Source organism: Phoxinus phoxinus (assembly GCF_949152265.1).
Source record: "Phoxinus phoxinus genome assembly, chromosome: 20".
In the NCBI taxonomy this organism is placed as follows: Eukaryota; Metazoa; Chordata; class Actinopteri; order Cypriniformes; family Leuciscidae; genus Phoxinus; species Phoxinus phoxinus.
Window position 1 is genome coordinate 17,891,696 of NC_136895.1, and position 27,482 is coordinate 17,919,177.

At 38.6% G+C, this 27,482-nt stretch overlaps 2 protein-coding genes across 8 annotated transcripts; both read left to right on the forward strand.

The window, feature by feature from the left end:
* Positions 1–239: 239 nt before the first annotated feature.
* malt2 (MALT paracaspase 2) lies at positions 240–7,419 on the forward strand. Of its 3 annotated transcripts, none has more exons than XM_079592822.1 (17): positions 240–377; positions 2,874–3,028; positions 3,123–3,289; positions 3,393–3,523; positions 3,603–3,753; positions 3,839–4,026; positions 4,157–4,253; positions 4,353–4,397; positions 4,480–4,521; positions 4,605–4,808; positions 4,933–5,110; positions 5,198–5,272; positions 5,349–5,476; positions 5,824–5,973; positions 6,089–6,246; positions 6,434–6,571; positions 6,676–7,419. In XM_079592822.1, exons 2-17 carry the CDS (start codon positions 2,892–2,894, stop codon positions 7,108–7,110), a joined length of 2,424 nt encoding a protein of 807 aa, XP_079448948.1. In that variant the 5' UTR covers positions 240–377; positions 2,874–2,891; the 3' UTR covers positions 7,111–7,419. The 3 variants fall into 3 exon arrangements, with proteins under 3 accessions (XP_079448948.1, XP_079448947.1, XP_079448949.1); XM_079592821.1 differs by having other exon boundaries at positions 266–524; XM_079592823.1 differs by lacking the exons at positions 240–377; positions 2,874–3,028 and having other exon boundaries at positions 3,161–3,289; positions 3,370–3,523.
* A 368-nt stretch (positions 7,420–7,787) lies between these two features.
* On the forward strand, positions 7,788–27,241 carry safb (scaffold attachment factor B). 5 transcript variants are annotated; one of them, XM_079592870.1, is made up of 21 exons: positions 7,788–8,167; positions 8,596–8,683; positions 9,172–9,239; positions 9,333–9,569; positions 10,005–10,058; positions 15,672–15,720; positions 16,485–16,929; positions 17,278–17,324; positions 18,726–18,823; positions 18,909–19,058; positions 19,350–19,447; positions 19,533–19,576; positions 19,668–19,747; positions 19,835–19,980; positions 20,074–20,370; positions 25,924–26,055; positions 26,164–26,200; positions 26,284–26,384; positions 26,481–26,539; positions 26,626–26,680; positions 26,796–27,241. In XM_079592870.1, exons 1-21 carry the CDS (start codon positions 8,015–8,017, stop codon positions 26,914–26,916), a joined length of 2,559 nt encoding a protein of 852 aa, XP_079448996.1. In that variant the 5' UTR covers positions 7,788–8,014; the 3' UTR covers positions 26,917–27,241. The 5 variants fall into 5 exon arrangements, 4 of the variants coding, with proteins under 4 accessions (XP_079448996.1, XP_079448997.1, XP_079448999.1 ...); XM_079592871.1 differs by having other exon boundaries at positions 7,873–8,167; positions 17,278–17,328; positions 18,730–18,823; XM_079592873.1 differs by having other exon boundaries at positions 7,880–8,167; positions 15,675–15,720; positions 17,278–17,328; positions 18,730–18,823.
* The last annotated feature ends 241 nt before the right edge of the window (positions 27,242–27,482 follow it).

Genomic DNA, 27,482 nt, shown 5'->3' on the forward strand with positions numbered 1-27,482 from the left:
TAATTTTTAGAGTTTCACCTATCTATCGTCTGTCTATCTGTCTATATCTAATAATTATAATGTATCTAACTATTTATTTAATTATATCTATCTAATAATTATTATCTATTTGTCTGTCTATCTATCTAGGTTATGTGAGTTAATATGAGGGTTGCAGGAGTGACTTGTCATGATGTCTTGCTGCCATAGGTCGAGAGAAGGTGAAAGCAAAAAGCTCTTACTGCGCGTGGTGGGGGTGTGCACAAAGACAGGGGTGTGCATGCAAATACATGTTAGAAAGAGGAACTACTGCCTGAAAAAGACAGAACTGCTGCGGATGTTTACCATATTGATTTGCGGATTCTGATCAGTATTAGTCGCAGTAAATCAGATTCAAAGTAAGTTAAACGGATATTTAGAGAACGATTGACTGATTATTGGTAAAACAGTGAATTTAGTGAGATCTTTAATTATCAGTGTCACTTTACAATCTGCGTTTTACGAACTCGGGATAAACTCACTTCCTGGAGTCTACCGTATAACAGGTAAATATAGCCTACTTTTGTTTGCCTGTTAAGATTACATTTAAGAGCTTTAATTTTTATTTCGTTTCCAAATTAAATGAAATATACTAAAAGCTAATCTATTTGAAGTTTTGCTGATGCATTGCAATGATATCATAGAGCTATTTTTTTATTAATTGCCTTAACGATTGGTTATTTAAATTGCCAACTGTGTCGTGAATTTTAAAAATCTAGGCTATTCGGTTCCGCATTTTCATGTTACTAGCTATGTTGATTGGTTTTCACTGTTTTATTAACGTACAGGAACAAAGAACGTTTTGAAATGTCTTCTATTTTAAATATTACGGTGTTAATATGATTTAAAAAAAAGAATAATAATGATATGCGTATTTGGAACAACGACAAATAAGTATTTCAGAGCTGATAAAAAAAGAGAAGTTGTTCACAAATCGAGATTAAAACACGTGTGCAACATTACAGAATGGCAAGCAAGAAGTTTTAAGATTTGAATTATTTTCCAGTTAAATTACTGTTGTTGTTGTCTTTCAATTTGGTGATCAAAAGCTTTTCAAATATTAGTAATATTTTTAGAACATAATTATTCAACTCAAAATAAAATATTATGCATAATAAATTTTTTGGGGGGGGAATTTTTCTTTTTGGACAGTTACACCATGCACCTAGACATTTTAGGACTTTAAGCCCCCAAAAAACTACCAGTGTGTGGTGTAGGCCTACGTTTTTTTTAGGGCTGAACGATTTTGGAAAATAATCTAATTGCGATTATTTTTTACCAATATTGCGATTGCGATTTAATATGCGATTATTTTTTAAGCTCTTTATCTTTTATATTATTCAACAAACACAAGCAATAAATCATTGTAAAATATGGATGGGAATCTTTTTTTATTTATTAATTAATCTTATTAATAAAACTTTTAATATTTATTTAATGACATATGTAATTATAAGTAGGCTACTTTTAAAAATAATTACACATTAAAAAACTCAATTAATACAATTACATGTTAAGAATTTTAAATAGGCTATATAAGCGAATAGCTTCAAAACATAAAAGCTATCAATAACAAAGAGGGGAAAAAACATTACAAGCAATAAACAAAGAGTGCTTTCAGTATTTTAAGAGTAGTCTGAATGTTTTCCACTCAAGCTGTGATTAAGTGATGTTTCTTTCTCAGTTTAGATACGATAAGCTGCTTCACACTAATGCACAGATCTCTTTTGAAATATAAGATGTGGTTTGTCCTGTCTGTTTAATACAGACATAACTGACTGTTTAATTAATTTCGCGTCATAAACGCATTTTGAGATGCAAGTGGCCTACATTTAACCACGTAGACAGAGCCGCTCACAGCCGCATGAGAGCGCTCTTCATGAAAGCGGCCGTGAGTATTTGAAATTGAAAGCAGCTTCTGTCGATGGTTTTCATATTTTTATTTTTAATATATAAGCTAACTGCATTCCAAAAGACATATGATGCCTTTATAGAGCATTTGTAAGGAAAATACCGGCGGGCGGGACCGCGCACTACTAGAGTAACATCAAGCGCGCGTATTTCACAGCGAGTGCCATATGATCTTCTAGTCAGTGCAATGAAGCCCGCGAATGTCCAATTCGCTTCAACTTTTCCGAACTGTATGAAAGACTATTTTTCGGAAGGTTCGAATGTGTGTGTGTGACAGAGGAATTAGAAGCCAGCAGAATATTGTGTATAAAGCACACACAGCGTCATCACGCATCTGTGTTTAAAACTAAGCTCAGACTCGATTCTGAAATTATCTGAATCCATACAGAATCGTTGAAGAGAATCTATAACACAATCACATAAATTAAACAAACTGTTCTTTCCTGTAGCCTATGGCAGGCCTATATGCGTAGCGTGCCAAGTTGATGCTTCATGTGCAGTGCAGACTGCTTTACTATCGCGTGTCACGTGACCAGTGTAATCGCAGCTTCTGCGATTACAAAATCGCGTTTCATCATATCGCGATATTATCGCAAATGCAATTAATCGTTCAGCCCTAGTTTTTTTAAATTTGGTTTTGATATTTGTTATGCGGGTTAAAAGGGAACACATTCATGAAATCTTCCCCTTTTGTTGTAAGGTTTGGGTGTTGCATGAATAAAACATTTCTTCTGTAAATGTTTGGTTTGGAAAGCTGATTTATAGTTTATTCTGAAAAATTACAAAAGATGAGCAGTGGGCTGGGGCATTAATATAATTTTTACTCTAGGTATCACACCTAGAGTAAAAATTATATGAATGCCCCAGCATTTAACTGAATAACTGGGGGAAAAAATCCTGTCTGATGATAAATGTAAATAAACCTCTTGTCATTTATTTCTCAGATAATCATTGATCAAATTATGGAGGACAAGATTTTGGGTGTAGAAACCCTGAGTGAGACAGAGCTAAACAGACTTGGTTACATGCTAGACAATCTAGAGTGTGGTTGGAAACAGCTGGCAAAAGCAGTGGCTGAGCAGCCACAATTCTGCTATAGGTAAGTTTGTTATAGGCTAAATTGTGTGGAATAACTAACCGATATTGTGCATGGTTATGACCGATTCACAATTACAGAATCTACTTCTTTGCAGTGACAAAGAGCTGACTGACTGCTCAATCAAAGTACTAAGTCCACATGGCAGTCCTGGTCGATACCTGCTTGCCCTCCTCGCAGATAGACGGTGTTCTTTGGCTTTCCTGCTTCAATGCCTGAAGAAAATTGAGCACAGAGAGGCTGTTGGATTTCTTTCTACACATGGTAGCTAAATATACATAAGAAAAAATCTAATCTAATCTAATTGGAGGTGGTAACCCAAAGGGGTGGGTAATATCACCCAGGTGTTATTTGTGTTTTTGGGTAGTGATGGAGCATATTAACATCACACTGCAGCCACAGAATCAGCGGGTACCAGAGGGAAGTACCGTGGTTCTGAGCTGCAGAGCAGTTGGACCTGTGGAGCTCACCTACCAGTGGTTCAGGGGCAAAGATGAGGTCTGCTGCACTACATTCTGTAATTAAGCTTACTGATTTGAAATGTCATCCTTAGTCTGATTATTTATGTTCTCGGTAGATGCCAGGAGGCAGTGGCCCAGAGCTGGTCCTGAATCCCGTAAGTCCATCTCAACAGGGCCATTACATCTGCCGTGTAAGTTCTGGGGACAAGTACATCTTCTCCAGCTGGGTCCATGTACGTCTACTGAGGTCTGGAGGCGCAAGTGCAGGTATGTGAATATTTCACCTTAAAACTTACTTCAGACTTGAAGGAATCAAACTTCCTTCAACACTGATACATTGTGTCATCTGCAGGTGCCAGCGGTAGCTACTTCCCTTCTTCAACTAGTGGGTTGTATATTACTCAGCAACCCAGGCCTCAAGTGTTGATGGAGGGAGACACTCTCTATCTCGAATGTGTTGCTCAGGCCAACCCACCTCCACAGTTCCAATGGTTCCTTAACAAACTTCCAATGCCAAAGTGTTCTAGAAGCTTCTTAAAGGTACTCATTAAGTTGAATTTTAAGTATCACAGTTGAACGTGTAGAATAATTTATTAGAGAATGCAAAGGGTTATGCCAAAGTATGGTGAACAGTGTACTTAATTGGGCATTTACATGGGCTTGTCCACAGATTCCATGCATTACCACAGCGGACAGAGGTACATATACTTGTAGAGTTTACAACCTCTATCATGAAATGTGGAGCGATCAGGTCCAAATAAACATAGGTAAGGAACTTGAGACAACATGATCCATAATCATTCCCTTAAATATAAATGAAATAAATCGACCTAAGATTTTTCATAGCATGGCCTATTTTCACTCAGGTCCTGGTTCTTCTTCTGATGTCTCATGGGAAACAACTGAAGTGGGTAAGAATGATCTGTATAATTGTATGATTAAGCATATGTACTGATGCTTTCTTGTCACTCACATGCACCTTATGTTTTACAGGTACTTCTGATGCGGGTCCAAGGCAAATGGGTGATTGTTGCGGTAAGTGATAAGGAAATTACTCTTCGTATTTCTTGTATTCATAGGATCTGCTGTGTCAATCTTGTCACTTCTAAAATCTATAGCCACTGACAAGGTAGCACTGCTTATGGGGAATATGAACTACCTGCATCACCGGCAGCTGAGAGCTCCCATGGCAGATGTGCATGAGTTGACAAACCTTCTACGCCAGTTGGACTTTAAAGTCGTCTCTCTACTGGACCTCAACTGGCAGGAGATGCATAGTGCTGTTACTGAGTTCCTGCTGCTGTTGGATCGAGGCGTTTATGGTTAGTTCCTTGTTGCATCAGTTGGATTTCTGCAGCAATAGAACGTTACACCAATCCTCCTTGTTTATTTATTGAATATGTTTGGATAATCTAATCTCTCTTTTTTCATGTCTGCCATTTCAAGGGCTGTTGTATTTTGCTGGTCATGGCTATGAGAACTATGGAAACAGTTTCATGGTACCCATCGATGCTCCAGCCTCTTATACCTTCAAGCAATGTCTCTGGGTGCAGGACGTGTTGCAGCGCATGCAAGAGCGCCAGACGGGACTTAACGTCTTTCTTTTGGACATGTGTCGGAAACGGTGTGGTTTGATTCACAAGTTTATTATTTCTGAATCATTGTACTGAAATATTACTTGAACCTTACTGCAGTTGTGTTGTTCATACAGAAACCCAAACGATGAGAGCATCCCACAACCTGGCCCCTTGAGAGTGACCGCAAACATAGTGTTCGGCTATGCAACGTGAGTATAATGCAATGACATGTAATTTTATTGATGTCTAGAAATTGTGATTGCAATCTTCGCATTCTGGATTCAGGTGTGTTGATGCCGAAGCATTTGAAGTAAATAAAGATGATCTCTCTAATGGAATCTTCATGAGCTTTCTTAAGAAGAGACTGATGGAGCCAGAGAAGGTCACGGTCCTACTTGACAAAGTGGCAGAAGGTTTGGGGTTAAAGATGTTCCCTAGTTATCCACAATTCATTGTTGGTATCAGTGTGTGGCTAGAATTACTTTTCAGACAAGAAAATGTTACAAAATGTGCAAATACTTTTAAGCCACATCTACATCATAAACTTCTCTCGAATTGATATTGTTGGTCATTTTTTGCAAATGTTGACATTTGAACTGCTCTGGGCTGCGTTTCCCAAAAGCATGGTGAGCCCAAGTTGATCGTGAAGACCATTACCACCAGTGTTCTCTACGATCATCTTGGCTCACAATGCTTTGGGAAACGCAGCCCTGGCTAACAGATAGAATTATTAGATGAAAAAAGTTTATGTCCATTGCAGACATGGGAAGGTGTAAAATCACTCGTGGCCGGCAGGCTCTGGAACTTCGCAGTAATCTCTCAGAGCGTCGTGCCCTGACGGACAGCATTCAAGCTCCAACGTGCCAAGTCACAGCGTCAACACGGAACTTACAGTGGGCCATCGCGCATGGTGGGACCTGTTCATAATAAAAACCCTTTCGTTTATATCCTTATGCAAAGTACAATGGTTGTAGATAAAATGCTGAAAATATTGAAACATAATGATTTTGTGTAAATGGTTCCAGTCATCCCACAGAGCCGCTGTCTTCAGTTTGAATGTGGTGTCAAGGTACAGCTCGGTTTCGCTGCAGAGTTCTCCAATATCATGATAATCTACACTCGGATATTGGAGACTCCTAAAGACATTTCGTCATGCTCTGCTCAGCTCTCTGACTTTACAGAGGTAAACTAACATTCTTGTAGATCTGCAAATAATTTATTGAGTTAGTTATGAGAAAATTACATAAATGTGTATCATTCATTGATTTCCTGTGAATAAGATTCATTACCTTTTCATGCCCCACTTCAACTTGTGTATCTTTGGTAGATTGTCAAAAACATAGCCCAAGACGCATTGTTTTGTTTTTCAGGGCCCCGAAATAGACCTGAAGCACAGCAATCAGGAGAGTCTCCGTGAGGCTGGCAGCTTACTACTGAATCTAGATGATCTACTGCCTGTGGAACAACCTCGACTCTTTACTCGTATTAGTGCCCTGCAAAGGCTGAAGGTATAGTGTCTCGTGTTTGTACAATATGTGCAAAGTATATCTAATGTATTACTTATATGGAATGCATATTATAAGGCATATCTTACTTGCTTTTCCCCTCACAGAAAGAGCTCTCGTTTACTGTGTGTCTACACTACAAGTATGCTAATCTGGATGAAGAGGCCTTCTTGGAAGAGCAAAGGGTCACTGTAGGCAAACCTCTAGTGTCAAAACTCAACCTCCACGAGCCTCGACTCTCTCCCGCTTCCTCCTCTGAACTACAAATGTCCAGTATAATGGAGTCTTCATCCTTCAGTGAAAGCTTCAGAGCTAACCTGTCTGACTCAAACCTTTCCTACATTGGATCTCCATCTACATCCTGGTCTTACTGTCAGGGTCCCAGGGAATCACCCACATACACTGGTTTAAAGAATGAACCTGAGGAAACCATAAGTCCAGAGTTTCTTGAGTCTGAAGAACCTCCCGCCATCAAGAGTTTGCCTAGCACTTCTTCTGAGGAACTCCCATTTAAATTTAGCAACTTACCAAATTCCATTTAGCAGGAAAGTGTTCAGTGCTGCGCATCGGATGTGTTACAAACTGTTACTGTTTGTGTATATAATATGTATACAAAATGTTACAGTGTAATTTTTCCACTCTATCTGCCACATGTTACAGAAGCCTAAGAATGTAATATAATTGAGAAAGTTGATGTACTCTTACAGCTTACAGTATTGTTTTGTTTATAAATCTACCAGTGCATTAAATTATCTTATTTTGGATTTGTTTGGTTTTTCATTAAAGTACACCACAAATGATTCTGTCTGTGGAAATCATTGTAATGTATCTATCACTTGAATTTAGACATGATAAAAATAATCTAAGAATAAAATACTAATTATAGAATGTAATTTTTTTTACCCACTAAAAGTGCAAGTACCTTTTATTTATTTTAAAATATTAAATATTAGGTTCCCTCACTCCTGTCATAGTGTAATTAATATATTGCATGATGTGAGATTATTATATGTATCTATCATATCTGCCTAATTAAATAAAATGATTATTAAATAGGTTATTTCTTTCAACAATTCTCAGCTGTTCCAAAACAGTCAAAACCGATCTTGCACCTACAATATTCTTTATCTATCGCTACCTGGAGTGTATTTTATCCGGTAAAACTTTATTGGAATTAATAACAAAATAATATCAGCAAAAAAAAAACTCACACTCCCGCGCTGGCAAACTCCTGTCAAACTGACCGCGAATATTGTGACGTCTATGCGCATGCGCTAAAACTGAACTCCCAAGGCAGACGCATGCGCATGGCTGTAGCCGACTGCGCCATTTTGTTTCGAGTGAGAAACGCTGTATATCGTGTCCTATCTACAATCTGGTGAGTGCTCGCGGGGTAGAAAGAGACTCATTGGTCTATTTCCACGATTATATTCACAACCCGAAAACATGTCAGAGTCTTCGACGGCAGATGTGGGGCCTGTGGAAGCGGGGGTTCGTAAGTTATCGGAGCTGAGAGTGATCGATTTGAAGGCCGAGCTGAAGCGCCGAAATCTCGACATTAGCGGCAACAAGAGCCTGCTTTCAGAGAGACTCAAAAAGGCAAGTGGACCCCGAGAAATATCCATATCTTATAATTTTTCAACTCTTTATTACATATGAATAAACATGCTTTGCATGGTCTTGAGTTACTGGGGTGTAACGTTATGCTTACCGCAGTACATGTGCTGTTTATATTCGTACTCAGTTTTTATTGTTATGATGAATGATGTTCTGGATTGTTACTGCTATTTTGTTATGCGCAAAAGTATATACGTTTATGTAACGTTATATAATAATTCATGCACGCCTGTCTGACTGTTTCAGGCATCAAATTGGCCTTGCTGGATGTTTTGGATTTAAGGCTTACGTAATATGCAGCGAATACAATAGGTTGTCAGTGTAGAATAAAAATGAGTTGTGTGACTATGTAAACAATAGGCAATGGATGGCAATCATTTTTGTATTAGACTGTCATACTTTCGTTTCAGGCTATTGAAGAGGAGGGCGGTAATCCAGATGAGATTGTTGTACACCTTGAGATAACGCCTAAGAAAACACCTAGGCGAACTCCAAAAGGTAAAAGCGAGATGTTTTCTCTTTGATGTACTGATATACTGTGTTTGAAGGTTTTTCATTTAAATTATAAATGTAATGAACAAATGTAATGTAACAAAACACTCGTGTCATGATTCGGTTCTATACACAATACTGATCTCACGATGGTTAAAGGGTTAGTTCTCCCAAAATAATAATTTTATGTAACGTTAGCCTATATAACAGACTTGTGCTGCACATGTGGCACTTAACTGTAGTTTCCTTTCCAATCATATTTCAAGCAAAAAAAAACCATCATGGCGAACAGTGCACATCTGAAGAGTCTCACCTGAAGGAAATAATCCATTATTTATCTGCTTTAATATATCTGGCACATTTTCTTATCGGGCTGATAACATAAAAAATTAACATATATTGGCCGATTCCGATATGGCGGCTGATATATCGGACAGTTTTGATTTCATGGTGATTTTAAGTTGGTTTGAAATGGAATTTGTTTCTGTCTATAGGAAAGAGCAAAGATGAACCTGATGAGGCTGAAGATGGCACCCTTGAGGAGGATTCTGTTGATGGCCAGGTGCTCTGTAATATGAAGTTGTTGATGGATATGATCTGACCTGGTTATTTTGCATAGGTTTATCACAACTAACAATTTATTTTCCTTCTTTAGGAGGATCCAGATGCTATCCCAGATAGCCTTCATGAGATGGATATCATGGACATGAATGTTCTGGATGAAGCCGATATGGGCAATGGAGGCGGGACTGATGGAGACGAATATGACGACGAGGTCCTAGATACTTTATCAAATGAAGAAAACGCTGACAGCCTGAGGGAGGATGCCGCAAATAACCATGATGCGGAGGATGCTGATGATGAAGTTATGAGTAAATCTGAAGTGGAGGAGGTGAGGTTTTAATATTTGCTAATAATACCGCAGCTCAGTTCTTATTTTAGTTTTTATTATTGTTTTATTAATATTTTGAACTAGCTTTGGTTTTAGTTTTATTGTTAATTTTCATGTTAATTTGTTTAATTTTTAGTAATTTCACTGTGTTTTTGTTTATATATTGCTATTTAGGTTTAACTTATTTTTCTTTTAGTTTAAGTTTTGTTATTTATTAATTTCCTTTTAATAATGTTAGTGCTTCAACTTAAACTTGTTTCAGTTTATTGCCAAGGCAGCATTTCTAATTTTCGTTTAGTTTCTTTTCCAAATAATATTTATATTTTATTTCAGCTTTCTTTCAATTAACAAATTTTTTTTTTTTGAATAGTTTTAGTTAACAATAATAACCCTAGTTCTTATTGCACATTGAGTGACACTTTCTTTGGCTTTCAGGAAATAAAGGCTAATGACGCAGACATGGAAGAAAACCAGGATGTGCCGTGTCAGGTATTCAAGGAAGTTGACATTTTGGAGGGGAGGGGAGGGGGGGCACGTAGGGATGCCAACAATTAAAATATTGATTAATTGTCGTTAATAGGTTCTTTGATAAAATGTATCGATGGTTGATTAAGCAAGGTCATCATTAGAGTGCATAGTTTTGAGGTGTGCATGGCTTATTCGCAAAACACGTGCAGAGACACGAGGAAAATTTAATTGTGCGCGCCGTAGTTAAATTTTCTATGGGTGGGTTGCACCAATAAGGATTAATCTTGATTAAATCAAGGTTTATGTAATAGTTCTGTTGAACCAAACTTTAAACCTTGTTTAAAAAAAAAGCAGGTTTAAATTTAAACCATAATTTTTATCCTGGAGTTAATTTATATTTAAAATAGATGAACTTGAATCCTATTGCTTCAAGACTTTAAACTCAGATTTAAATCTCAATTAAAGATTTAACCAGCTAAACCAGATGAGGTTTAGATAAAATAAATTGCACCTACAAATAAAATATGTGGCTGATTGAACAAAGACCGAAAGAGTGGTTGTGTCCTCAGGTTTCTTTTATTACAAATGAAAAATAAAGCGCATTGAGCCGGCAGAGTGTGAGGGTTGTTACGCCTGCTATCGAGTCCGGGACGCCTGCTGTCGGACAAAGAAGAGAGGAATATATTTATTTATATTTATATCATTTATATACTCAAACGGACAGTGTGGCGCTGTCAAGACTGGAGATTGTCACTCTGCGAATCATGCCAGGTTTTTTTTCTTATCGCGGTTGTTTTGTCATACATTATATGATGCCTTATTACTTCATTAATTGATACTATATATTTCCAGGCTTATGAAATCTCGAACGCGCTGCCGCAATATTTTCATTACCTGCTTTATCAGTAATGGTCTCTCTACGAGTAGTTTATTAAGACAGCTGACATTCTAGTTTATTTCCTTTATTGGCAAGGGCTATTATCATCAGAGAGAGTTTCTGGTTTTTAAAGAAGGAAATGGAATATAAACATTGTTACTGTTTAATTACAACGGCGAATCCATCATGACGGAGAAAATTTATCGTAAATGGAAGTTTTAATCGCAGGTTAGAATTCTAATCTGTTTTTAAAATGAACTGGTGCAACACCAGTGCACAAATCAATTTAAAATAAAGCCCAGATCAACAAATCCTAGATTAGCTTTAAACTGTGCTTAAGTTCATCCTAATTGGTTCAACCCACCCTAAATTTATCTGTCCTTGTTTACACTGTCAGTGAAATGTGACCCAATTACGATTTTTTTCTTTTCCTCATATGTGACACAGATCGGATGTGTTCTATGACCGTGTAAACAGGAAAAAAACGCATGCATTTGGATATTTCAAGATAGGTTTCAGGCCTCGTTCATAAATCAGATATGTGACTGTCATGTAAACCGACAGATCGAAATTTCCGAGGCATTATGTTACGTCTCCACAGTTTAATGATGAGAGAAACCTCGACGCACATATGAAAAGGGACGGATGGCTTTATTTATGTATTTATTTAATGTTTATTTGACAGGGACAAATGCATAGAGCATTGCTTTATAAAGAATACAAAGTAAATGCCATGCATACAGGTTTATAGCCATGACTAATTTTCAATCCCTGTCCCTGGTTAAATTAAAACAGAAATTACAGAGTATTGAATTAAAAATGTATACTATTAAAATACATACAATAAATACATCCCATACATAAAATAAGATATGGGCTTAAGTGGATGTAGAAATCACTATGAACAGAGTCTAGACACATTTAACAAAACAAAACACAATAGTATGCATATGTCTGTGCGTGCTAACACATGCAACATTATGCTTGTATGCTTTATATTGTATCCTGTACAGTCAGTGTTCAAAGTGCTTCTTGTGGCTCGACGAAACGTCGTAGGAGATAAATGTGGACACACGTTGACACAACATATCAAAGGTTGGCTTGCTCATCCTAAAATTTCGGACCCACTGCTCCTCGTTAAAGCCAATATTTAAACACAGTATCCTCTCACTAGTCCTGAGATCTCTCTTTCACACAATAACTGAAGCATATGCACAGGCTGCAATGATGGCCCTTTTCGGCGAACTCCACATATATCGCAAATCTAGTAGGGCTGTAATCAACCAAAGGAAATCTTGGTCGACTGAAGTCCTGAAATTTTCAATTAAAAATGACGTTAGGAAAAAAACCATTAAATTAATTAGCTGCGCACTGTGCGCAGTTCTTGGTAGCCTTGTTGTCCACCTAAATGAATTATAAATAAACATAAAAAAATTGTAGGCTATTTGCAGTATATTAAAACGTTTTTGACCTAATTATTTTGCACTGAAATGAGTCTGACACGCGAGTCTGTCGGCTCTGACAGCGTTGCATCACGTGCACCTGCGCAATATCATAGCCTATGATTTCCGAAAATAGTACTGTTGTCAACTAGTGATATCATCACAAGAACTTTTGAGGAATATGCAACATAATTTAGACAATTGTTTTTATCGTATGTATTATAATAACTGACCGCTCGCAGCAGCTCGCAGAGTGAGGGTGAACACAGGAGCGCAGCTTCGCGGCTGAGACAAATAGACTATTAACTTAAAGCTTTACTCTTAAACACAAAAGGCACGTCCATTTTAATATAAAAAATAATATTTATTAAACAAACCAGATCAAGAGCAAAAACGAAATAAAGTGCAAAACTGAAAATAAAGCATAGGCTCAAAACTAATACAAACAGTGGCACAGCGCATTAGGCTACAATAATTTTTTCATTTTTACAATCAATGTGATCTACTATGGTTTACTGACTATGGTTTACAGCTGTATACTGTTTACACGTGCGTCAGCGGCTCTTTTTCATACCAATAGTTGGTAGAGTACCATACTTGGCTAACTGAAACAAATATGCTTCTTGTACTCTGCTAGTTAAGACCTTTTCAACAATATATGACTCAAGTCTATCTGTGATGCACAATGATTTTACAGATCACATTTTCATGTAAAGCAGGTATTTTTTTCATGGTATGAAAAAAGAGCACTTCAATTGACCCCTCACAGGGAGTTTGATCAATCAATCATTGGTCTGACCAATAATAATCTGCCATTTTTGTCCGACAAAGCAGTCAGGAGAGTTAGTAGATTAACGTTGGAGGATTTGAACTTGAATAATTAAGTGTACGGACGTCTTTCCGCGGTTAAAATAACATTCCTTATGTGCATTCATGTTTATTTGATGCTATAAATTAACTAGAAGGAAGAGATGATCGGTTCACGAGCAGCTTTAACTGAGGCTCTACAGCGATGTGTCAGACACATTAAAGAACCACAAACCGATATTTATTGTTGAAATAAAAAAAAAGACCAAATTTGAAAGTAGAGACTTTTTCATATCAAAAGTCACCTGGTCTGATTTTTTGTTATTTCACTAGAACGAATGAGTCTCCACAACAGCGTTGAGCGATAGATTGAAGCACTCGTCTATGTGAAGTAGGGCTGCACAATTAATCAAGTTTCTTATCGCGATTGCGATTAAGGCGGGCATACACTGTGATTTCAACCAGGTTACCTACTCGCACTGAACGAGTAGATTGCATGTGATGTAGAGCCAAAGCTTGCGTTTTTTGTGCTCCCACTATATGGTCCGAACGACGAGCTGCGACTTGACTGCTCCCACTATACGTGTGAAATATGCGCGATAAACCCCCGTGCCGGGTTGCGCCAATAGACCGTGATATCTTGTATCCAGATATATTGTCAAAACAAGCATCAGCTATCAATATTAAGAGTATTTAACATTTCCAATGTATGTATTACATTATTATTAGTGTTGTTGTATTATTATTAGGGAAGGCCTACTTTTATTATTAAATTGATAGGCTATTATAGCCTAATTAATTTGCCATGCAATATTTTCATAGCGCATAAACGACATGCTGCGAAGATTACTCCTCCTCATTGAAAATTGTCTAAAAACATTTAGGTCGATTACAATGAACTATAGGCCTATAATTAAAACTATAGTCTATAATATGTCCGAACACTGCAATAATCAGTCATCAATGAAAATTAAATCGGGTTTATTTCAAAAACAGCTTGTTTAACATGAACATTGTTTAAAAAATGAATAAAAGAGGCACGTGTAGCTACATCGCAGGTGGCTTGGAAGACGTGGGTAATATGGTTTATCCATTTTGCAACACGAACTATAGGTAAGCAACAATAATTTGTAGCTAGTCTGATAGCTAGAGCTCCCTCTTTTCATTTTCTTTCTTGCCGCATTAAAGATAAAATGGTTAAACTTCTGTTTTCGCGCAGGCGCAGTGAGCGTTCAAATCGTGAGTCCGGCAATCGTTCGTAGCTCTGCTACAACTGTGCGATACCCTCACGAGGAGCAACCAAAATTACTGACATGCCAGAAATTCATCTGACCATCCGATTGCCGGCCGGGAGAGGTTTATCGCCTTTCGTGCTGAAAATCGGCCTGCCCGAAAGAGTCGCACAAGTCAGAATTCGGCTCAAAATCGCACAGTGTATGCTCGCCTTTACGGATGCCACGATTACATAAGCGATCAAAGCTGCGATTACAAAAGAAAATCCACTTTGAGTGTGTTTAGTGTTATGAGAGGCGAACCACGCCTACTTCAGAGAACCCAGCACAATAGGAACTACCAGTGACGTAAGTGTACGCTGAAATAAAAAGTCTCTCACCTCAGAAAAACTGACTTTCCTGTCAGCCGTTATACTGTGCTCGTAGCGCGCTCTCTACAATTGCACATGCAAATGTAGCGGCAGCACGCTGTATATCGTTTCACTGTATATAAAGTGCAAAAGAAACTACGAGCATGCAACGTCGTTACGTTGTAAATTAGTAAGTCACGAAATAAAAGTCAAATACCAATAAATCACGTTACTGGTACGTCGTGAGCTAGCTGAGAAGGATTTGCATGCAGGTATGATTTTCATTCTATTCGCCAGGAGCAGTTTCCATGTTTCATTAACAGTTCTTGTAATGTGTATTCACCATGGTAACTGTCATTTCCATAACCCCAAAATGCCTCTATTTTCTCTTTGTGCTATTTTTTATATTTTTAAATGACTGTGGTGGCTCATACCAACATTGTATCACTAGTTTGGGACTGCTATATTAGCATAGGCCTAATGTTTATTTATCAGTATTCTTTACTATTAGTAATATTCTTACAATTTATGTGTATGCTAAGTAAAGGGGGACAGTACGTGTGTGTCAACAATTTTTGTGTAAACAAATGTATTATAATATGCATAAATATATGTATATATATATATATTCAATGAAGATTGTGACGATTGTAATCATCGCAATTACAATTCCCTTACAAAAAAGGGAATAATTGACAGTTATGATTTTTTTTCATAATCGTGCAGCCCTAAGAAGACTGCACGAGCAACAAGAGAACACTGTTGCCTTCTGTCATTAATAACAGCGGCTACGAACACACTGCATAATTTAAAAAACAACACGTTTCAGCGCCAGATCGCCTCTTATTTAACATGAACAAACAAATTGTTAATGGTGCCCATTGTTGGGTTTCATTTGTTCGTCTTCACTCATTTTCTATCTTTAGCAGGAGGATGATGGAGAGCCTGGATGCGAGGACACCAAAAGCGAAAAAGGTACTGTATGGGGTTCTGGAATTACTCTTAATGTCATGGTGAAGCCTTAAGGTCCTTTAGTGTAAATGTATCAGGTTTTCCAGGTATAAAAGAGACTGGAAATCCAAAGTTGATTACTGGCTTTCTGCATTGCTGACATTGGGCATTTAGCCATTAATATCAATTTAGAATGATGTTATAGTCACTCAAATGCTCTTTTGTAAGGCAAAGATATGCAGAGAGTCAGTAATCTGTTTCAGTTAGTACATTGGTTGGTTTAAATGGTTGTTGCAGATGCAATTTAGTGTTTCTAGGTTGCTTAAAGAAGACAACGAAGAGAAGACAAGAAGAACTGGATCATGCTGACGCAAAATCACTGTAGGACTCAGTTTGTTAATTGGAGATTTCACTAATGGACCATTTGCTTGTTTGAAAAGAAACAAATTTCCTGTAAAGACAGCACAAGCTGCTTCTTCATTATCATGGACACTTCAAGTACTAAAGTCAACGATGGACACTCGGTTGTGGTGGAGGTCTTGTGGCTTTCCCTAGTCAACAGTGCGCCCTCTGCTTCAGGGTGCAGGTGAACTGAAAAGAAATGGCCTGTTGTCTGGAAGCTTGTTGCTTGTTCTTGCTTTGGTTTTTCCAGTCTCTTCATAGGGTAGCTTGCCTTTGCTTGTGTATGAGAAAGCAGAGGGTCACGTCCTATTCCAGTTCCACGTTAACATTGCAATGTCTCAGAAGTGATTAAACTCTGTGCCATTCTATTCCTGTTAAATCCGTAGAAAGTGAGAAAGTAGCCGGGTCTTGTATATCAGAGCCGCTTAAGGAAGACTTCGCTGAAGAGCCGACTGAAGACGAGAAATCTTCAGTCTGGGATTCTCACAAAGAGGAAGACAATGTGCACGACCTTGCTAATGCAGAGGAGGCCGCCAATTTGGAAGCAGAATCGCCAGCCTGCGAAATGGACGTTGACGCGACAAAGCAAAGTGAAGTCGATTCAACATGCAAGGACCAAGAAAACGTTCAGGACAATTTGGTGGACTCTGAGAGCACTTCCACTCAGGCCGCTAATGCTAGCGAAACATGTCTGCGCGATATCGAAAGCGCAGTTGATTCGGAAATGGCGTCTAAAGGAGAAGCAGACGAGGAATGCAAGAAGACTGAACCTGCTGAGTCTTCAGAAGTCAAAGAGTCCTCTGTACAGGGTGGTGATGATCAGAAAAAGAGGTTTGTTGTTTTCTGTCTACTAGAACAATGGCTTTCTCTGTTTCATTGGCTCCTTTGTTAACAAGTATGGGTTCTCTTGGGAGGTGTAAACGACTGCGCATTTCGTCTACCATTTTGTCTTTTTTTCTACCTTCAAAAAGTAATGTACCAGAAATTTGGTTTGCCATCTTAGTCCAAGGTATGTTTAATTTAATTGGGCTTCACGTGACTATTCAAGTTGTAATATCCAAATCTTTGTTCATTGACTATGGTTGTGTTTTCACTAGGTGGGTATTTGTTAATCAACACTGGTGATCCCGTTCATTTTGCCCTTTCAATTTCTCATAATACCATTTTCTTTTTCTCTAGCGGTGATGAGGATACATCAACCAAGCCTGAGTCAAAAGATGATAAAGGTGGGTGTGCAATGAAGTACTACTTTTGACCAAGAAATTGATTCTGGACATTAGGGCTGAACGATTTTGGAAAATAATCTAATTGCGATTATTTTTACCAATATTGCGATATGCGATTATTTTTTAAGCTCTTTATCTTTTATATTATTCAACAAACACAAGCAATAAATCATTGTAAAATATGGATGGGAATCTTTAGGCACCTCATGAGCCGATCGACTTTTTATTTATTTATCAATTAATCTTATTAATAAAACTTTAAATATTTATTTAATTACATATGTAATTATAAGTAGGCTACTTTTAAAAATAATTACACATTAAAAAACTAAATTAATACAATTACATGTTAAGAATTTTAAATAGGCTATATAAGCGAATAGCTTCAAAATATAAAAGCTATCAATAACAAAGAGGGGAAAAAACATTACAAGCAATAACCAAAGAGTGCTTTCAGTATTTAAGAGTAGTCTGAATGTTTTCCATTCAAGAGCTGTGATTAAGTGATTTTTCTTTCTCAGTTTAGATAAGATAAGCTGCTTCACACTTATGTACAGATATCTTTTGAAATATAAGATGTGGTTTGTCCTGTCTGTTTAATACCTTAAGACATAACTGACTGTTTACATTAATTTCGCGTCATAAACGCATTTTGAGATGCAAGTACATTTTACATACAAGTAGACAGAGTCGCTCACAGCCGCATGTGAGAGCGCTCTTCACAAAGTGGGCGTGAGTATTTGAAATTGAAAGCAGCTTCTGTCGATGGTTTTCATATTTTTATTTTTAATATATAAGCCAACTGCATTCCAAAAGACTTATGATGCCTTTATAGAGCATTTGTAAGGAAAATACCGGCGGGCGGGACCGCGCACTACTAGAGTAACATCAAGCGCGCGTATTTCACAGCGAGTGCCATATGATCTTCTAGTGCAATGAAGCCCGCGAACGTCCAATTCACTTCAACTTTTCCGAACTGTAGACTATGAACGACAATTTTTCGGAAGGTTCGAATGTGTGTGTGACAGAGGAATTAGAAGCAAGCAGAATATTGTGTATAAAGCACACGCAGCGTCATCACGCATCTGTGTTTAAAACTAAGCTCAGACTCGATTCTGAAATGATCTGAATCCATACAGAATCGGAAAATGTATAACACTATCACATAAATTAAACAAACTGTTCTTTCCTGTAGCCTATACCAGGCCTATATGCGTAGCGTGCCAAGTTGATGCTTCATCTGCAGTGCAGACTGCTTTACTATCGCGTGTCACGTGACCAGAGTGTAATCGCAGCTTCTGCGATTACAAAATCGTGTTTCATCATATCGCGATATTATCGCAAATGCAATTAATCGTTCAGCCCTACTGGACATTGTAAATTGATCTTGCGCCTCATCAGGTAGTGCTGCTGCTAGCGGAAGGAACCTCTGGGTCAGTGGACTCTCTTCAACCACAAGAGCGACAGATCTAAAGAATCTGTTCAGCAAATATGGCAAGGTCTGCATGTTATAGAAAACTACACATTGGAAATGTTGTTCTTAGGTTTGAGGGTGTCTTGATCCATGTTTGCTACTACTTGCAGGTTGTTGGCGCGAAAGTAGTAACAAACGCCCGAAGCCCAGGCGCTCGGTGCTATGGGTTTGTTACGATGTGCTCTACCGAGGAGGCCACAACATGCATCAGCCATCTGCACAGAACCGAACTGCATGGCCGGATGATTTCAGTTGAAAAGGTATGGGATTTTGTTTATTATTTGGGTCCTAACATACTAGAGTTCGCCAGAGATAACTGCGAGTGTCCATTGGTGCAACTCATTCACCAATAACATTTCTGCTTTTGGACATCTGATTTGTTGTATTCCCATTTTATTTTCACCCCCTAACGTGGATTTTCTTCCAAAAGTTTTGTCTAGTGTGCAAGTGCCCTTATTTCTAAACTCTTGCATCAGAATTGGGTGGCTGGCATCAGTATTGACGTCAGGTGTGGAGTCAAAGCTAATTGATTGATCTCCATCTGTATTTAGGCCAAGAACGAGCCTGCTGGGAAGAAGCCTGCTGAAAAAAGCGATGCCAAAAAGCCTGGAAGTGACAGAAGACAGTCCTCGGACTCGAAGACTGAGAAGTAAGTTTTAAATCAATGGTATTTATTTAGACATCTCTGCATGCCAAATAACTAACGGTCTCATCATGCGGTTTCATCCTTACAGATCTGAGAACAAGGATGAGAAGTCTGAAAACTCTGAAGGAAAAGGTAACAAGATTAGCTTGCGTTCACATTTGTAACTACCTTCAGTAATATGCAAAGGTATCCAAATCGTAATGGTTCAATCTTGCTGTTACAGAAGGAGGAGAGAGGACTGTTGTGATGGACAAGTCAAAAGGAGAGCCAGTCATCAGCGTGAAGACTAAAAGCAAAGAACGAGTAAGTTTTGTGGTTTTAACCGTTATTTTTCAGACTACTTTGTGTGGTTTTGAACATTTTAAAATGACACGCCAATCTTTGTTTCAGAGCACTAAGAGTCGTGACCGTAAATCCTCTAGCAAGGACAGGAAGGATATTTTGTCATTTGACCAAATTAAGGAGCAGAGAGAGAGAGAGCGTCAGAGGCAGAGGGAACGAGAGATTAGAGAGGTGGAGAGACGCAGGCACTCTGGGTAAATTTGATGCTTCTATCCTTTGGCCCTGATCTTGTCTTGATCTAAAAATCAATCTAGCAATTTTCCAACTGGGGTTTGTTTACGATGCAGCGAGCGAGACCGCGACAGCCGTTCGGAACGTGAGCGCATCCGCCTCTTTCGGGAGCGGGAGGAGAGGGAGAGATTGCTGAGGAAGCGCAACTTTCTGGAGGTGGAGAAACAGCGGCTGGATGCCGACCGCAGGGAGCGCGAGTTCCTGGAGCGTGAACGTCTCCGAATCGAGTATGAGCGGCGGCGTGAGCAGGAACGCATTCATCGGGAGAGGGAGGAGCTGAGACGGCAACAGGATCAGCTACGCTTTGAACAGGACCGACGTCCCGTCAAGAGGCCTTACGACATGGATGGCAGGTATGCATAAAGTAGGGTTGCCGAACAGTTTTGCCAAACCAGTAAAAGACAAGGTTTCCACACCCACTTGCAACTCTACTTGATGCCTTGGGTAAGTTCACGAAGCAGGAGCACCTTGATTTGTCAGCTTTGACTGTGGTAGGGCTGCACCATATTGAAGAGAACTCATTAAATTCGATAATGGTAAGTGTTTAAAATAAATGTAAAATTAAAAACAACATGATATAACAACATATGTTTCACATTCTATTTAAGCATCCCTTCAAATTTTGAAAGTAAATGGCAGTGTTTTACTGTAGCATTGTGTCATTTTAACGTCTGTTTAAACCAGGGGGTTTAGAGTTTCAGACAGGCCTACGTTAGGTTTATTTAACAACAGCAGACCTGCCAACCTGTACGCAATTTACGTAGTGGATACGCATTTTGACCTCAAAGTAAGCTGGTACGATTTGTCACTCTAAACTACGCAAAAACCTGGTGACGCCTCTGTGCATGCGCAGTCCTCAAATCAAGCAACAGCAAAAGAAGAAGAGTTCGACCAATCATAGCGCTGGGTTTATTCCCCAAATAGCAAGCGGGGATGATTGACAGATGCGTGAGGCCTATCGTTAAAAATCGACACCAATAAAGAATCCATCTCGATCCCCCTTCCACTCCCGCGGCCCGCCGTCTGACGGATTGCATAAGCGAGGACAGTATACAGGGCTCCAAACTGCGACTAAAATGGTCGCATTTGCGACCAAATATATTTATTTGCGAGTGAAATTTCTGCCAAGGTCGCCATTGGCGACAATACAAATTTACTCCCTTTGATTGTAAAATCTGCATCATACATGCATGTTTTATAACCAGTAGCCTATCGCTTCATTTGTTTTGTTAACGTCATGAAATGAGACGCTTTGTGTGAACTGAGTGAAAGCGCCAAAATATGAACGGGTAAAGCGAATGTCACCTTTCGTGCCAGAAAAAAAATGTCAAAGCGAAAAATATTGGACTTCTTCAAGCAATCCTCATCTCTGTCAATCACCAGCACGCATGACACACCTCTGCTAACAAAAAATATGCGATATTTTAAATGCGTCATTCTGTTCATAGAACGCTCCATATGAAAGTTTTTTTTTTTTTTTTTTTTTTTTTTGCAAAGCCAATCTAGCGCTGGCTCCATGACGAGCCAATAATCAGAGTTGTTCCCTGCACCGCACAGCTTAGTTTCTAGATGTAGAAACTAGAATGTTTTGCCGGACTGAACAAAAGCGAAGCGAACTCAACTGGGCGAGATGAGACAGCGTGTGTCTGTGCGCGAGCAATAGTGCGCGAGAGAGACCGAGGGTGTCTGCGCGCGAGAGACTTCAAATAACAACTACAGAATTGTATTCACTGACATCGGGATCCCGCTTACATGGCTACCTTCCAAATAAATCAATAATTTGACACAAAATATTGATTTAAAAACGATTGTATTGCTTCCGTGTCCGTGACAACGCTATGTTTTTCATGGCAACTGTGTCTTATCAAGAAATAACATACTGCATTCTACATTAGAATTTAACCAAGCCATGTAATAATAGGTAATAATAATAATAACAGAAGATAATATCTATAGTCTATCCTAATAATTATTATAAATACAATGGGCCTCATTCATGAAACACGAGCAGAACGAATTATTGTGTAAATCGTGTGTAAAGTGGTTCTGGCGTAAATTTTCGGATTCATTAAAATGTTCGTATTTTCCAAATGTTAGTTGGTACGAAAGAAATCTACACCTGCTCCCAACCACGTGTAAATAGTGCGTTTAACTTCCGAACGTTTTGCTCATTAATAAGGCTGCATTTTAATTCACCTTAATCGGGGACATTACACAGCATTTTGAAAAAATAGCTATTATATTAATTACATATATTTTTTCTTTTTACTTTTATTATAAGAGCCAGTAATAGCATCTGCAAACGGAACACTTTAATCACATAATTAATTGCTCAATAGGGCTGGGCTATATTTTTTCGAAGTGAACTCGTTTTTTGCAGTCGAGCTTGTCGAACCATTTTCTCTTCACTTCTGGGACTGTTCGATTAACAGATGAAACTCCAGTAACTGCATCTGTAATATCTGCCAAGCTTGCTTTTTTTAGGACCTGATACGCCACTATGTACGCTTGAAATAACAGGCGCTGTAGGCTTTTAGTGCATGTGCGCGTCGGCGGGTGTAACGTTATTGCGCTCAGAAAAGCGCCCGTTAGAACAGCACATCAGCAGCGAATGACATGTTTAACCGGCAAGGCTTTAAAGCACATGCAAATAATAAATTTTTATAAACTACAGTGTCCCGTTCCTCTGCATTTCATGTGAATATACGTCGCGCTGTACAGTATGTTGAGACGGAGGCGCCAGAACTGCAAACTGATAGAATGCACGATCCTACGATATTTATTCAAAAGCAGATCGTGGAGACATTTTAATCATAATATTTGACATAATATTTGACGGTGCCCAGGGCCCCTTAGATATCCTGGGCCCCTGGGCAATTGCCCAATGGTTAATCCGGCCCTGTTATGTGGCGTTTTGAATGAACTTCTGATAATAAAATATTATCTGATAATGATAAATTTTTATTTTTCATTCGCTTTTAAGAAGACATGTTGAAATCCTTCGTTTGGTGTCATAATATGATGCCCATATATAGTTGTCAGTCGGATTTAATGGGCGGGATTTATGGTAATTGAGAATGAGCGTGAACGCGCGTCCCATTTACGACAGATTGGAATTCATAACACACACACACACGTTTCACTATCACATCTGACGTTTACGAAGTATTTGTGAATCAGGAGAAGAGTTTTCGGGAAGGTCTCTTTACGCGCAGATCACTCACATATTTACTCGTATATTTACGAATGTTTCATGAATGAGGCCCAATGTATATAAATACAATTTAAAATATTAATAAATTATTTATTTTTATTTATTCAGGAGATACACTGAATTTTGGTGAATAAGAGGACCCATTTTATTTTGATGCACATTAGCAGGAAATGTAGCACAATATGAATGTAAAAACCAGTTATAATTAGCCTATGTGACAAATCAACAAATAATCGTGATAATTAATCGTGATTATCATTTTGGCCAAAATCGTGCAGCCCTACTGAGGTATGATCACGAGACACAAACAATTTTTTGTGACTTTTGTTCAAGAGCGGGCAAAGAAATAGCGGGGAAAACGGAGTTCATTACAGGAACTAACCATTTCAAAAAAGGGGACAGTAACAAGCATAAAAATGCACGCGATCACATAATCGCGAAGAATGCTCCACAGACTGCACCGTTAACACGTGCAGTTTCTCGTGCATGCAAGCTGCGTGAATTTATTATTTATTATATAAAACAATTAATTTGACTGTATATAGTTCATAAGTCGGAAGTGACATTCAGTTCCCAAATAAGCTTCAGTTCCCAGAACATTCACAAGATGAAAATGCTGAAACTGTAAGAAGAGGAGAGACATGCACACAACAGGGTGACTAAAAGTAAATGCATTGTTATGTGGCTCTTAAAAAAATTATTTGGCGCCTGTTTTTTTCCCCTTTAGGAGCCAATGGCTCCTTACTTGATTTTTTTGTTTGGAGCCCTGGTATAGTAGTTAAGGTACTTCTAACTCCTGAAGGTAAACGGCCTGGGGTGGATGTGGAAAGTTGTATTGAGTTAACTTAATCCTCTGGATTCCATCATCACATGGAGTGATCGCATGGATTATACTAAAATACTCCGTCATTCATGGTCACTCAGATAAGAGGAAGACATCATTTAGCCATGCAAATTGTAAAATGCTCAAGTAATGCTGAACAATAAATCTAAATAAATTTGAAATTGCTATGGCTTAGTGATTATGAAATTGCTGTGATTTGTGGATTACTGATAATCGCGAGTCTGGAGAAACAGGCGTTTATTTTTATTCTTTATTTTATATAACCTTTATTTAACCAGAAAAGCTCTCTGAGATTAAATATCTCTTTCACAGAGATTTATTCATTCTCAGTGTTGAGAAACATAGCCTGCATGTGTTACGTTATTGTGTTAATAATAACTAAAGTACCTAATTATGTTACATATATATTTTGTATGAAAACGATTTAAAGCGGTTTAACTCTATACTGCTCTATATTGCTTTTCAACCGCGATAAGAAAAAAATCATACCGCCCCAGCCCTAACACACACAGAAGCAGGTTTTATTAGGCTGCTGTCAATTTTGGAACCAATATATCGTTACACGCGCTCTTTCTTTCTCAACTTTTTAGTCTACCCAAGACACAACTGACTGCGTTAACGTGAATACTCGCTAAGACGGTCATTTTGACATCATTTTGTGTGTAATCCCGGCTAACCCAGCACTTCATCACAACTTCACCATTCAGCTAGGCTCGTCATCCATAACTCCATCAAGATCAGCCAGGAACCTTGGAGTTGTAATTGATGACCAATTGATCTTCACAGACCACATCGCTAGCACTGCCCGGTCATGCAGATTTGCCTTGTACAACATCAGAAGGATCAGGCCTTTCCTATCAGAGCATGCTACACAACTCCTTGTTCAGGCGCTTGTTCTATCCAGACTGGACTATTGTAATGCTCTCCTGGCTGGTCTCCCAGCTTGCACTGTCAAACCTCTGCAACTGATCCAGAATGCTGCAGCTTGAGTGATCTTCAACAAGCCGAAGAGAGCACACGTCACTCCTCTCCTCACAAAATTGCACTGGTTGCCGCTCGCATCAAATTCAAGTCACTGACGGTTGCCTACAGAACATCCACTGGCACTGCTCCCTTGTACCTTAACTCATTACTTCAGACTTATGTGCCATCCAGACACTTGCGCTCTGCAAGCGAGCGGCGTCTTGTGGTGCCATCTCAAAGAGGCACAACATCTCTTTCTCGGACCTTTACCATGACTGTTCCCTGCTGGTGGAATGATCTGCCTAACTCAACCAGAGCTGCTGAGTCCGTAGCCATTTCTAAGAAATTGCTGAAGACGTATCTTTTTCGACATCACTTAAGTAATACTAACACTTTCTCCATCTAAAAAAAAAAAATTATTAAAAAAAACTACATTAGATTGAACTGCGAAGGGTCATAGCACTTACATACTGTTGTCCTACTGCTAGTTTAATTGCTTCTATTGTTCTCATTTGTAAGTCGCTTTGAATAAAAGCCTCTGCTAAATGAATAAATGTAAATGTGTATTAGGTCGTATAAGCTGTGGGAGAAAAGAACAAATTAGGCGTCGCTTATTGCGCCTGATAACATTACGCATCTCACACGTATGAAACAGTCATGTGCCAGTCTATTCTCTGCTGTCTGCGTCAAAGTAAAAATTGGACTTTTCATAATCTGTTGAAGTATTACAATTGAACTGTTATCGTAAACCATTACGATATGCATATCACAATATACATTTGCAATATTTTGATAGTTTTGATATATTGTGCAGCCCTAGACTGTGGGATGCAGCGTGTCTGTATTATAATTATTATAATTTTTTTTCATTTTCCAAATATACAGAAAAGATGACTGGCCGATGAAGAGAATGACAATGGATGATCGCTATGGACGGTCGGATTTTGGACGCCAAGACCGCTACCAAGACTTTGACCACAGAGACCGCAGCCGCTATCAGGATGATGTGATGGACAGGTAATGCCAGCTCTGTCTAACATGTCTAACAGCAGCCAACTGTCTAGATATTTGTCTATAGATTTTGCTACTATATCGTAATGATTTACATCCCCCCCTTACAAACAGGAGAGACAACCGAGGTGGTTTGTCAGGAGACAACCAGGTAAGAAAAGCCCTTCACAGACCTTCATTAGATTTGATCTTCGGGTATTGGGAAACATCTCATCCTCCTTTCTCAATTTACAGCACTTTTCAGATCGGGAAAGACATGGCAGGGACAGTCGTGACAACTGGAGTGGCGGCTACGAAAAGCGTGGAATGAATACTATGAGGCCGGTGCCAGGCAGGTAGGTCTTTTTGTCTCATCTAGTCAGATGTGCCGCTTCATTAAATGGTCGCAAATTCACTTCACTCAATTGTTTTGCTCTGCTTCTTGTTTGAAGTCGTGACAACAGGGACTGGGAGCCTGGACGTAAAATGGACGGGGACAGAAATTGGCAAGGTATGTCTTTTTTTTCTTCTTCTTTCTTTCTATTATGTTAAGAAGTTGCATGTTACCCTCTAACTTACTACTACGTTTCTTTTTAGGAGCAGACCGAGGTGTTCCGGGACAGGGTCACATGGCACGAGGTGGAATAGCAAGGTATCAAGGTTTAGGCTTTTGTTTGTCATGGCTAGACATAACTGTGTAAATAGAGTATCATGGGAAATGTCTTTTGTTGCTCATGAAACTAATATTTGTCTACTCTACTCCATAGCCGAGGTGGATACATACAGACAGGGACGTCCCAGTCACTCTCTGGAGCCTTAAATCGACCGAATCAAATGATTCAGGGTAGTGGAATACAGGGTGGCGGAGCCTTTGGTCGACGCTATTAACTTAAACCCCTTGTGTATCTGTTATGTGAAAAGAAACTTTGCAGCTTGTACATTGCCAATCGTGCTTTGTAATTGTATTTTTAAGTCCACTTTTACTTTGATGGTGTAAAGACAAACAGATAATTGGTTACATTGTGTAAAGTTTGAGTTTTTTTTTTTTGTCCTCCCCTCCATTCCACATCTTTAGATTTTAGGCTTTTCTGTTTTTCACTTGTTGAATGCTCAGGAACGTTTTGCTAAAATGGAACCTGTCTTTAAAACCATGAAATAGTTGTTCAATTGTTTTTGATGTTTCAATAAAATTGTGGAGTTTTCTTTACATAAAGGTGGTACTATCGTCTTCCTATGTACACGCTACCATTCTGTTGCCACTAGGTGGCGCTCTTAGTCTAAGCAAAATTTGAGGATTTGAAAAATGTTTGTGAGAATGCAAGTAGATTTTTATATTTTCCCGAAAAAACTGTTAGTGTTTCATGTAATCCAATCTGAACTGGTTAATTTAGTACTTAGGGTTAATGTTATTATGATGGTTCCCTTTAGCAAACACAGCTAATAATATGTGGCTT